A 14,029-nucleotide genomic window follows, 5' to 3' on the forward strand; every position below is an offset into this window, starting at 1 on the left:
CTTGCTGTGAGGCGACAGCATTAACCGCTGCACCACTCCGCCGCACAACTGGAAAGAATACAGCGGAAATATTACCAAAGGCATACATGGATGTGGAAATTTAAGCTATTATGAAAGACTAAAATATCTGAACTTGTACAGTGTCTCTTACAGATATCTAGGAAGAGATCTTATTCTGATAATATAGGACGTTTAGAGACAACTACCTCTGGGAATGTTTGGGGTTATTAAAAATTACTAGACAATCATCAGACAACCTTTGATAAAGATTCTGTAGGAATGAGAAGTGTACTAATTGGTTGTCTGACAGAGTAGGTGATGCATGGAACAGACTACCAAACTGCATTAAAGCAAGTACTAGTTTTGATATTTTTAAGAATAGCTTGGACACTTATTATGGGGACAAGTGTTTTGGTATGTTGGCAAGCTTGAACGGCATTGATGCCCGTGAATTATGTGTATGTATGTAGTTTTATAGCACACACACTTATAGACATTTGCTAAACAGAAAAATAAGAATTTCACAATGAAAACATACTTATTAACAGTAAATTTCTCTACCCTTGAAACTCACATTCATTAAAACGGCATTGAAACCCACAATCAAAGAAAATGGATCTGGTCATTGGCAGATAAAGTTTACCTTTGGGCTGTTTTCAGACCATAGGCCCCTTGCACATGTTTTTTAGGACTACACATACATGCATGTGTTTTTTGCTTCACCTTCCTGATTGTATTATATTTTTGTGTAATATATTCACCTTCCTTATTGTACTAACTTATATTCCTTGTATAATACAGCACCACTTGTTACAGTGTGTTTTAATTTTGTAGTTTTTAACATTTTCCAGTAAGCAATGAAACAAATTGTATGACACTATAATGACAAAACTGTCCATTTCAGAACATTGTAACCGTAAAAGACCATTATTACAATCCACCAATATCAGTCAGTATGCATAATCTCTGGAGAAGTTAGTCATCTGAACAATTCCCCGTTACAGAGATATGTAACTAATGATGAGGTTGCTGCTAGCAAACACTTTATATTTCAGCATTTCATCTACAAATTAAATTTTTTTCTCCCCTCAATGAATAAATTCCCTATGTTGCATAAAAATGATGATATGGTAATATTGTAATAGGGAATGGATAGCAAAGTGACAACAGGTTCATGGTTACTAGGCATCTCATTAAAAGGATGCACTCAAGACTGCAGCAACTGCCTTTAAGTGCAACACAGTATCAGCAATCTTGTCTACATGCTGTGGGAGTAGGACCCACATTTTGCATCAAAAAGCAAGTAAGCTACCTGTGGTGCTAATAAAATTGTTTAAAAATTTGTAGCACAATAGTGATGACCATTTGCAAAACAAAACATCAAACAGGCTTAACATGAGCAACAGTAAACTTCTCTACCTTTGAAGCTCACAATTCCTTGAAAATGCACTGAAGCTCATAATGTTTTGAAATTCCACAGAAACTCGTTTTTATTCCATAGTTTGGTAGTTGGTGTATAGAATTCAGACTCTTGTTTCCTGTAACCAAGGTACAGGGTTTGAGCTTAACAAAATTAACTTGTCATCCCTAACTATGGCATTTCTCACACACACACACACACACACACACACACACACACACACACACACTTAATTTCATGCCAGCAAGTGTATTTTCAGGTTGTCCTGTTTTCCAGGCAGGTGTGTTTTCAGAACATCCAGGCAGCTGCAGGAACATCGTGTATAGAAGCAAGCAATTATCTTGCATTTGAATTCCTCATGCTTAGCATAGAAAAACAAAGAAGTAAGCAACAGCTGCATGTACCTAAGCACACAGGATGCACAGGTGCTGGTGATGTTTTTAAAGAAGAATGGCTTTAAAGAATGCATTTAATTTTTTTTTTAATTAAAAAATTAAATGTGGCAGCCCCCCATCCAGCAGGCCCTTCTCAGACAGCCTTGACCATTACACCAACCCAAACTATACGTAGATAGGTATATAGATAGATATATAGATAAATAGATAGATAGATAGATAGATATGTGTGTGTGTTGTGTGTGTGTTTGTGTATGTGTGCATATATGTACATATATATATATATATATATATATATATATATATATATATATATATACTGAAGTACTGTGTCGAAAGATAAACCAGGGATGACCGACCAACTGAAATGATTGTGTTTATTCTACAAGTAAAAAATACGTGTTGTGAAAGCTTTCATATATTAGAATATTATACTTCATCAGACATATATATATATATATATATATATGCACACTGTTTTTAGAATTTTAGAAATATATATTTTTTATGGCATATTGACATTTAGGTGTACTGTATTCAGTGGTTAAGTTAATTAATTTATATAAAATAACAGATGTACATAAATTTTATATTTGTATTTTAAGTACTGTATATAAGAACATAACATATGTTTATAGTAGGTAGGCTGCTGAGGGCAATAGGGAAGTTAACATTTATTATTTGCTTGTTAATTGTTTATGTTAGCGAATGTGGCGTTGTAAGATGTATTGCTTGACGTAGAAAGCAATTAATTAAGACAAAGGAAATGACATCATGATGACCCCATCATTTGAGAGTTTAAAATGAACAGAATGTGTTAGATCTTTGTCTGATGAAGTATAATATTCTATTATATGAAAGTCCTCACAACATGTATTTTGTTATTTGTAGAATAAACGCAACCATTTCAGTTGGTCGTTCGTTCCCGGTTTATCTTTCGACACAGTACTTCAGTGTTTTTAAGTTTGTCTTTTCACTTCTTCTTGTTTGTTGGTGATGCGGAAGGCGCTCTGTTGACTGGAACCCAAGGAAAGAACCATGGGCCAACTGAATCTAATGTAGCAAATTGACAAGGAGATACTGAAGGGTCTGTTGCACAACTTTTTGCCCTCATTATGCAGCTTTCTAAACGGATGGACAACTTTTATAAGCACATTTGGCGCAATGCGAGTAAGGAACTTCCTAATACACCTGTTGTTCATCAAGGGAACAGCACTGGTAAAACATCACTTGCGCAGCAAGTAAACAACAGTAATAACATGAACACGGGAATTGGATTTTATCTCACACCTCAATGTCTTAGACCGGACCCTAGTACAGGTTCCGGTGGTAACCTTGTTGGTGTTAATTGTTTGAATAATGAGGCAGGAACAAGCACACAAAAAATGAGTATGAACTACAACAACAGAAAGGATGTGCCAGTATTAAATGAATGGTTGACTGCAACGTTTTCTTTTAGAGCTTCTCAGGGAACGGATAATACGCTTAATGGTAAGCTATCTGAATTTGATTACAAACGTATGCGCTGTAAGAAATTACAGCTTGAAAACGCTTCTGAATGTTTGCGAAGTAAAGTAATTCCAAAAGGGTTATGCGTGTGGAGTTTCCCTTCATGATTTATAGAGAATTCAGCTTTATATATAGAGCTATTAAAACTCTTTGATAGAACAGGGCAGTAGTTGCTTGAACTTTTAGTAAAACACAAACAAGCAAACATTGATGTGCTCAGCAATGATTTAAGCATATTAGATAGCACCATTCGTGAGCATAACTCGTATGAACAGGCACAATGTGAGCATGTGCGTATTTACAACAGTGTTGAACAACAAATTGAATATCTCAAAAAAGGAAAAATCAGTAAACTTGAATGTGACCTTCGAGATTATGCTAATGGAGTAGCATACCCTAGGCCCCCTAAACTTCAAGCACAGAAAAGGTTTAACAACGCTAATGTAGATGAGTATGAAAAAGTTTATGAACATGACAACAGCCAAGAAATGTATAATCATAATTATCCAGAGCTAAGAAGGTCTGAAAGACTCAAAAACAGAGGCAATGGTCCTTTTTCAAATAGCCAACAAGCAGCGGGGTTTCAAGGAGCAAGACCCAAAATGAAACAATGGAGGACTTGAATAATACGGAATATAATGAATTGAATGACAGTGATACATTAGAATCAAATATTAATGATGCTTGTACAGTGGTATTTAATAGCAAACAAGATTTTAAAGTGTACAATTTTTAAATACAGTTTGCACTAGTGAAACAGCTGATTTATTGGCAAAAGGAATGACTTTTGTGCCTTCTGCCTATAGTAATTTTACTAACACTATCTTAGATTTAAAGTTGTATCTCAGGAAAATCATTTTAAAAATATTGTATCAGACTAATATAATCAGACAGACTAAAATGTTTAGTATCAGTAGTATTTACAACCGCCCCCTCCATCCTAAACTGGTAACATATGAAAAAATTTGTGAAATAGACATGAAAAATTGGAAAAAATATTATCATGGAAGAAAGGAAGAGAATAATCTTAGTACAATAGAACAGCAGACCTTGACTCAAATAAGAAAGGAGAAGATACGTATAATGAAAACAGATAAAGAGGGAGGGGCAGTAATTATGGATATTTAGAACTATAATAGAAGATTAAACAATATTTTAAATACTGATACATATTTGAAAGTGTCAGTGAATGAAATTAATGGAGCATACAAAACAATTTATATGCAGTTAAATGATGTGTTTATAGAAAGACGCATCAGTATAGAATTATATAATTACCTGAATGTATCACCTGCTAGAGTCCCTGTGTTGTTTGGAACCACTAAAGTGCATAAATCTATTTCTAATCCACCTATGCGTCCTTTAGTAGATGGAGGGGACTCTATTACATCAGCGATTGCAAAGTATATAGACTTTGAATTTAAAAATATTCTTAAAAATCAAGAACAAATTTGCAAAGATTCCTGGTCATTTCTACAACACATGAATAATATAGAATACAACAGTAATGACATTTTGGTCACAATTGATGTATGCGATTTGTATACAGTTATCCCACAAGAAACAGGGTTAGAATGGACCAGTGAAATGTTACAAGACAACCACATACAACAAGACAAAATTAATTTATTAATGGAGTTATTAGAAATAGTTTTGAATTACAATTTTTTAGTACTTAACAATGAATATTATTTACAGACCAAAGGCATTGCGATGGGCTCCCCATGTGGTGGAGCATATGCTAATATAACTGGCCTATTGGGAAAAGAATTATGTTTTTAATAGTAGATTTAATAGATTTATTAAATCATACTTTAGGTTTCAGGATGACATTAGCATTATTTGGCAAGGAACACAAGACATATTGGAAGAATTTTTGTTATACATAGGTCAAACTACAATATATTTTAAGTTTACATGGAGCATTAGTAATGATTATATGGAATATCTAGATATAAAACTTATTAAAGACTGCAAAGAAAATAGATGCATAGCTCACATACATAGGAAAGAAACATATTCCAATAGTTTATTACATTATAGCAGCTCACATCCTGAACATCAAAAAAAATCCGTCGTAAAAGGACAGTTGGTTAGAGCTGCACGTATGATTACTAAAGAGCAACATTTTTTGGAAGAATATTTGAATTTAAGATCTGTGTTCTTTGCTAGATCATATCCTAGCATTTTCTTAAATGATATTATAATAAAAGTAATAAATAAAAGAAAGAGAGGTTATTTTAAACCTATCTTAGATAAAAAAAATCTCTAATATGCAAAGTGAAAATTGTAGTATAGAAGGAGAAAGAGAAGATAATGTTACATCTCAAATAATTCAGAGTACAAACCAAGATAAGAATAATAAATTCTCAGAGGCATTGGCAATTACATATAGTAAAGAAGCTACTGTTTTGAGATGGATTTTTGAGAAAAATTGGAGCATACTAAACCAAGAAGAATAATTAAGAAATATAGTAGGAGATAAAGCCACTTGTAGTGTACAAAAGAGGGAGAAATTTGAAAGATTTGTTGAAATATAATGATTTGCATAGGAATATAGAAATGCTAGGTATGAAAATTTGTGTTTTTTGTAGATGGTGTCACAAAATAGAAGTTGGCACTGAGTTTTTAGTAAGAAATAGAACGTATCAAATACAAGGTAGATATAATTCTGAATCAAAAGTTGTAGTGTATTTAAGTAAATGTAAATTTTGTTTGGCCTATTACATAGGGAAAACCGAAAGAAAATTCTCTCAGAGCATATTGCTTCGCAAGGGATGGCTTGCACCTGTCACCCCTGGGCTTCCGGATATTGGCAAAGGCTCTTGCCACCCCCATAGTGCCTTTTTTAGGCCAGGCTCAAATTCTAAACCTACCACCCTAGAACAAAACAAAGGAAAAAAACTAAGGGTAATGCTGCTCAATGCCAGAAGTCTCAACCTCAAGATGCACGCACTCAAAGCCCTTCTCAGTATGGAGAACATCGATGTCTGTGCTGTGACTGAAACCTGGTTCAAGGCTCCTGAGAGCACCCCGGCACTATCAGGTTTCACCTCATATCATGCGTTCCGGCCCCAAAATCCGGACAACACCAAGAAAGGAGGAGGGGTGTCCATATTCATCAAAGACACCCTCACTTCCAGGTTGGTGGCAACGCACGATGCATTGGAGACCATCCAGGTGCAAGTAACCATAGGCAAAACTGCTCTGAAATTTGTAGCATGTTACAGGCCACCCTCTCAAACTCAGGAACCTCACACGGCATTCCTGAAAACTCTGGAGGGGATAAATGTAACCCCAAACACCATCATACTAGGTGATTTCAACTATCCGAACATAGACTGGGATCACTACTCAAGCCCCAACACACTAGCCCAAAGGTTCCTAGAGTTCATAAACTCTAATGCCATGGAACAACTAGTCACCATGCCCACAAGAGGTGAAAACATACTGGATCTCATCATCACGAACATGGGATCACAATGTCAACACCAGAGGTATACCCTTCTCTGGTGAGATCAGATCACAAACTAATCTCACTGGAAGTCCACATTCTGCCCCCACCCCAGTCAAAAAAGACCACAGTGAAGAACTTCTCTAAAGCTGACTTCACACTTCTTAGGACTGGTGTGGTCTCCTTCAAGGCCCCAGAGCCAGCGGAAACCATCACTAAAGCCGCTGAATCACTGACAAATGCCTTCTACCAGCACCTCCAGGACTGCATGGATCAGGCAATCCCAAACAAAACAAAGACCCTTTGTACCAAAGGCAGGCATCCATTCTGGTGGACCCCAGCCATAAACAAGCTCTACAACAAAAGGAGAAAGCTACTACAAGATAGAGCAAAATCCTTAAAAGGGAAGACACCCTTGATCATCGTAAGTAAAAAACTAAGATCTCTCTTAAAATCATCCAAGGTAAATTTTGAAAGAAAAATTGCCACGGACTCAAAAGACAACCACAAGGCCTTTTTTAGTTATGTTAGAAACCTGGGAGGAAACTCCCAGATATGTTCAGAACTGGTTCAAAATGATGTAAAGATCACTGAACCTACGGACATTGCCAACATACTGGCAAACAGGTTCAGTGCAAATTTCTCCCCCCCCCAAAAGGAGAAATATCTGTACCAGAGGATTGTAGCCTCCCAAACATCTCAAATGCTCAGGTAAAAACAGCTCTCTCAAAGGCGAAAAACACAGCATCCATGGGACCAGATGGTGTCCCCGGTTGTGTGCTCCACGAGCTCATTGAGGAATTAAACCCACAGTTAGGGCAGCTGTTTAATCTTAGTCTCACCTCAGGATACGTACCCAAGGAATGGCGTACGGCTACTGTGATCCCTCTACACAAAGGCGGTGCCTCCACCGACCCTGGAAACTACCGTTCCATCAGCCTGACAAGCCTGGTCTGCAAAGCTATGGAGAGGATCATTATGGAACTCATAAATAAAGACATAGGGGACCTGCAGACATTGGATCAAACCCAATTTGGCTTTGTCAAGGGCAGATCATGACTTTTAAACTTGGTTGACTTTTTTGAAACAGTCACCAAGGCCATTGATGAGGGCAAGGCAGTCCACACAGCCTACCTTAACCTGGCAAAGGCTTTCGACACGATACCCCACTCGGGCATCATAGAAAAACTCACCAGCTTAAATGTAAACCCTTATGTCACAAGATGGGTTGCAAACTGGCTAAGTGACAGAACCCACAGGGTTAGAGTTGCTGGAGCCATGTCAGATTCCAAGCCTGTCACAAGTGGTGTCCCACAGGGCTCGGTCCTGGGTCCATTCTTGTTCGGCATCTACTTTTCAGAGGAACAGGCAAGCACAGGAGGATTATGGCTGACAAAGTTTGCAGATGACTGCAAACTAGGTGCCATAGTTGAAAACTCATCAGACACAGATATCCTTCAGAAGGGCGTCATAGAAACGGATAACTGGTGCCAAAGCCATGGCCTAAAGTTAAACGCTAAAAAATGCATAGTCATACCATTTGGGAAAAACAAGGTTGCCCCTAGCTACCATATAGGTGGCAATCCACTAAGCACAGAAGAGGTTATCAGGGATCTGGGGACCCAGGTTGATAGTAACCTTTCATTTGACACCCACGTTGCCAAAGTAGTTAGGAAGACCTCCTACATTGCCCACCTGATCATGAAGGGTTTCACATCTAGGTCAAGGGAGGTCATCATCCCCCTGTACTCATCACTCATCAGACCGATGATTGAGTACAACGCCCCATTTGGAATGTATCTGACCCGACACCTGCAGCAATTGGAAAGGCCCCAAAAGTTCCTCACCAAAAGGATAAAAGGTCTCAAAAATATGTCTTATGCTGCCCGACTGAAGGAGCTCCAGCTCTACTCAGTCACTTACCGCCTGCTCAGAGGTGACCTGTGCCTGACATACAAGGCCATGTCCAACCCGGAATTAATGAACATGCTTCACCTCAAAAAATCGAAATCCATCAGATCTACAAGAGCATGAGATTTGAACCTTGACACGGTCATAAATAGGACGTGCTGGAGGGACAGATTCATCACCCAGAGACTCCCTATGCTGTGGAACAAAATCCCGGTACATGTGAGGCAGAGCACCTTGCTGGCCTTGTTCAAGAGAAATCTTGACCAATGGATGGGAGACTGCAGGTATACCCCAGGGATTACATCAGTGTCACTGCTTGACAGAGGCACAGCTAAATAATGGGCATAATATCCTTCAATCTAAAGGGGTGACGTAAGCCACAAAACTCTGGGCTAGGCTTGTAAGTGCCCTAGGGCAGATAGCCTAGTATGAACCTATGAACCTATATATGAACATGAATATGCAATAAAAAAACTGAATATGAATAATGCTTTAGCAAAACATATTAATAGTCATCCAGACCATTCATTCACCTACACTATTATAGACCAAGTTATAATTGATGACAAAAAAAATTGGTTGGGAGGGTGGCCTAATGGTTAAGGTGTTTGCCTTACAAACACAAGGTGCAGGGTTTGAGTCTCTCAAGGGATAATTGGCTAGGCTTAAAATGGCTCGCAAGGGCAGTTAGCCTAGTACTAATCTATGATCTATGATCTAAAAGTATGGAATGTACTTTTAGAAACTAAAGAATTAGAATGGCAAGTGAGGTTGCAAGCAGACACTTGGCCAGGTACAGGTATTAATGAGCATAGCTCCATAGCACCTTTACTTAAATTAAAAGCATTAAAAATAAATAAAATTTGCCATCATTAAAGATAGATCAGTAGAAATCTAGAAACTGCTAAAGTTGATTATTCATAATAAATTGCTGTATCAATAGGAGAGGTGGTAGAGATAAAATGTGGCATAGAATAGACATATATATGCACACAGTTTTTAGAATTTTAGAAATGTATATTTTTTATGGCGTATTGACATTTAGGTGTAATGTAGTTAATGGTTAAGTTAATTAATTTATATAAAATAACAGATGTACATACATTTTATATTTGTATTTTAAGTAATTTATATAAGAACATACATATGTTCATAGTAGGTAGGCTGCTGAGGGCAATAGGGAAGTTAACATTTATTATTCGCTTGTTAATTGTTTATGTTAGCGAATGTGGCGTTGTAAGATGTATTGTTTGACTTGGAAAGCAATTAATTAAGACAAAGGAAATGACATCATGATGACACCATTATTTGAGAGTTTAAAATTAACAGAATGTGTTGGATCTTTGTCTGATAAAGTATAATATTCTATTATATGAAAGCGCTCACAACACATATTTTGTTATTTGTAGAGTAAACGCAATCATTTCAGTTGGTCATTCGTTCCTGGTTTATCTTTCGACACAGTACTTCACTTTCTTTAAATTTGTCTTTTTTACTTTATATATATATATATATATATATATATATATATATATATATTTTTTTTTTTTTTTTTTTAATGTATTTACTTATTTTTGAGAGAGGGCTGTGTTACCAGCAAGTGGTGGTTGTAGTTCCAGTTTTGTACGCTAAGTCATGATAGCAAATAAATAAATAAATAGATAACTGTTAAATACTTGATTGTGTTTGGTGTGATTATGTTCACTGTGCCTTCCAGTGGAAGTGATATTTCTGATGCCGGTGATGCTCTTTATTGGAAGTTTGAAAATTATATACTCGTACATAGAAATCTTAAGAGTAAAATGTGAAGGGAAAGTGCTTTGTTTTTGGAAAGAGACTGCTTGTTGTGCATTTCATATAAAAGTTTGTGGCAGTGTAGTCATTAAGGCCTGTGTTTATATCTGTACTGTTTTTCTTATTTCACAGCACTCACTTTTTCCTTCATTCCAACTCTGCGGAGGCTGTGGCAATGGGTCTGCTGAAACAGTTTGAGGGAATGCAGCTTCCTGCTGCATCAGAGCTGGACTGGCTTGTACCAGAGCAAGATGCTCCACAGAAGGTATGAGGAATACGAGTTGAATTAGACATGGCTTGTCTGTCACATGCAGTTAATAACTTATGTAAATAGTTATGAACATTTTTTACAAATGCACCATTTGTAACAGCTCCATATTTTAGGTGCCCAACAGTTTTAACTAGTAACCTTTTTCTAAGAAGCAGACTGTTTCTCTTAGTATTGCTGGTGTAGGGGGTCTGATAAGTCTGATCACTTTTTACACTCTGTTTTTAACTTCTGCGGGATACAAAACTGATTAGAACAGATTATGTTTGGTGTTAGCCTTTTCAAAATGCCACCTAGTTCAGTTATTCTGTGATCACTATGTGCCTTAGATTTGCAGACAAGTTGACCTCGCTGCACAGTGGTTTATGGCCATGGCTGAGAGCCATTATAGCGCATATATCAGCTGTCAGCCATTAGCGTTTCTTTTGTGTCAAACATTTCCAGAAGTAGTTTGAAGCATCATTATGAAGATGATCTATAGTTATTGTTGTATTTTTACTGCAGTCAACTTTACAAGCACAGTAGTCAACTGTGTCTCACTCTTTAGTTGTTTAAGTAGCTAACTAGTACCTGCATGGTTCACCTAGCTGATAAACTGATCCTCAGACAAAGGTTGACATCATTGTTGGAAGACTGAAACCACATTGTAAGTCATGGTTCCTCATTAGTCACAGTCTTTACTGCAGTTATCAGAATATGAAGTTATGTACTCACCATAACGTTCCATCTGAGTAGGTAAACTTCATTTGTCAGCAACCTATGGGTATCGGATCCATATCGGATCTGAGCCGGCAGCTTCAAACAGCTAAGATCTGAGCTCCACGCTCCTCCCCTTTACCCATAACCCCCTGCTATCCCTTCCTGATCTCAGATCGAGTTTGCTTATCAGCATAAAAATATAGAACACCGAAGAACCACCTCCAAACTCTAACCTAAAGACAATCCGCAATGACAAGCAGGATTCCTTTGAGTAGCCATATGGATCAGGGGGACGGAGGGGGGGGGGGGAGTCGGTTGCTGACAAATGAAGTTTACCTACTCAGATGGAACGTGTTATGGTGAGTACATAACTTCTTAATCTGAAGTAGTTAACTTCATTTGTGCATCAACCTATGGGACAGAGTCCCCAGCTACCTAAATCTTGGGAGGTCCTCATGGAAAGATATTCCGGAGCACTGCAGAGCCGAAGGATGCTCTCCCTCTAGAGACAATATCCAATTTGTAATGGTTTATGAATGTATGAGGTGAAGCCCAAGTGGCTGCTGAACAAATGTCATCCAACGACACCCTAGATCGAAAAGCAGCAGAGATAGAGATCGATCAAGTAGAGTGGGCATGGACATCTTGAGGTGCAGACCGGCCAGAAGTCTCATAAGCCAAAAGGATACATTGTGAGATCCATCTGGACAAAGTGACTTTTGATAAAGGTTTTCCAAAAGTGGGTTTAGCAAAGGATACAAAAAGCTGGTCTGATTTCCTGTGATCAGCTGTCCTGTGCAAATAAAACCTCAGTTGCCTGTGTACATCTAGAGAGTGTAGCTTGTATTCACTTTTATTCTGGTAATTTGGAAAGAAGACTGGTAAATTAATAGATTGGTTGATATTAGACTCTGAAGCAATTTTGGGCAGAAAGGAGGGATTGGTCCTGAGTGAAACTTTATCTTTGTGAAATATTAAATATGGTGGCTTGGCACAAAGGGCTTGAAGTTCCGAAACCCTTCTGGCCGAAGTGATGGCAACAAGAAAAACTGTCTTCCAAGATAAGTGTTTCAGATCCACTGAAGTTGCAGGCTCAAAGGGAGGAGCTGTCAGAGACTGAAGAACAAGGGTTAAGTCCCAAGGAGGGACTGCATGCTTAATCGGAGGCCTTAAAAGGAAAGTGCCTTTTAGGAAGGTCTTACTTAATTTAGATGAAGTCAAAGGGTCGAGATCACTCCCGACATGATAGTGAGAGTTTGCAGCCAGCTGGACTTTGACCGTAGAAGAGCTAGCACCTTGGTCAAATAAGCCTGAAAGAAAATTTAACACTGCTGGCAGCGGAGCTGTAAAGGGATCTAAGTTTTGACGCTCTGCCCAAATAGAAAAAACGCTTCCATTTGCTATTATAAATCCTTCTCGTAGACGGCTTGTGAGTGGCTACTAGTATAGCCTTGACAGGGGACGAGATACCGGGAGTCCTAGATATCAGTGGAACTGGATCAACCAAGCTGTCAGCTTGAGGATGTCCAGGTTCGGAATTGACAGGCCTGATGGGTGAGAGATCAGATCCGGGATGGGATATAGAATCCATGGGGGATTCACTAGATGAGACCATAGATAGGGGAACCAAGGTTGACGAGGCCAGAATGGGGCAATGAGGATTATTCTGCTCCCCAACCGTCGGGCTTTCTGTAAGAACTTTAGCATCAGGGGAAGAGGAGGGTAAGCATAAAGTAGAGCGGGTGGCCAAACATGCACCAGAGCATCTCTGGGGGGATTCCCCGGATGGGGGAATTAGAGCGAAGTTGTCACTGCACTGTGCGTTCAAAGGCGAGGCAAAAAGATCGCAGCGAGGTTGACCCCGCTTGGAGAAGATTAACTTCGCTACTCTGGGGTTCAGTGACCACTCGTACAGTGATAGAATGGTTCGACTCAGCCTGTCTGCCAAGATGTTGGACCTGCCCGGAATGTGCGTCGCTATGAGAAAGCGGTTGTTGGATATCGCCCATTCCCACACTCTCATGGCCTCCCGACAAAGTGGATAGGACCTGGTTCCCCCTTGTTTGTTGATATACTAGACAACCGACATATTGTCTGTCTGAATTGCAATTGTCCCCAAGGGAAGAAGGCTGTGAAGTGCTTGCAACGCCAAAAGCACGGATCTCATCTCTAGGACATTGATATGCAAAAAGGTCTCTGAATGGGTCCATGTGCCTAGCACAGTCCTGCCCATGCAGTGCCCCCCCCACCCGAGGCAAGAAGCATCCGTGGTCACAGTGGCTAGAGGAGGGGACATAGAGAAGGGGCGCCCTTTCTGGAGGTCCGGGGACTGGAGCCACCAAAAGAGCTCTTTCCTGCAGACCCTGCTGAGGGGAACAGGGAACTCAGGGGATGTCGCAGGAGGGACCATTGGACTTGCAAGGTCCATTGAAGAACACTCATATTCAAGCGCGCCAAGGGGAGAAGGTTGATAGTTGCCGCCATAGAGCCTAACGCCCTCAGGACCAATTCCGCAGAGGGAGCTGGGGATTGAAGAAGGGCCAATATGTGGAGTTTTAGAGTTCGAAGCCGGTCCGGAG

General features: G+C 39.1%; 1 protein-coding gene across 7 annotated transcripts in view; it reads left to right on the forward strand.

Annotated features, from left to right (window-relative positions):
• RUBCN (rubicon autophagy regulator) overlaps positions 1 to 14,029 on the forward strand; it is a 2,564,006-nt gene that overhangs the window by 1,736,154 nt on the left and 813,823 nt on the right. For all 7 annotated transcript variants that reach the window (XM_044070705.1, XM_044070707.1, XM_044070708.1 and 4 more), the window contains one exon: positions 10,616 to 10,748. In XM_044070705.1, coding sequence (XP_043926640.1) covers positions 10,616 to 10,748 — 133 coding nt within the window. The remainder of the gene's footprint in view (positions 1 to 10,615; positions 10,749 to 14,029) is intronic.

The sequence above is a fragment of the Protopterus annectens genome, chromosome 4.part1 (genome assembly GCF_019279795.1).
Source record: "Protopterus annectens isolate FY-2018-M chromosome 4.part1, PAN1.0, whole genome shotgun sequence".
In the NCBI taxonomy this organism is placed as follows: Eukaryota; Metazoa; Chordata; order Ceratodontiformes; family Protopteridae; genus Protopterus; species Protopterus annectens.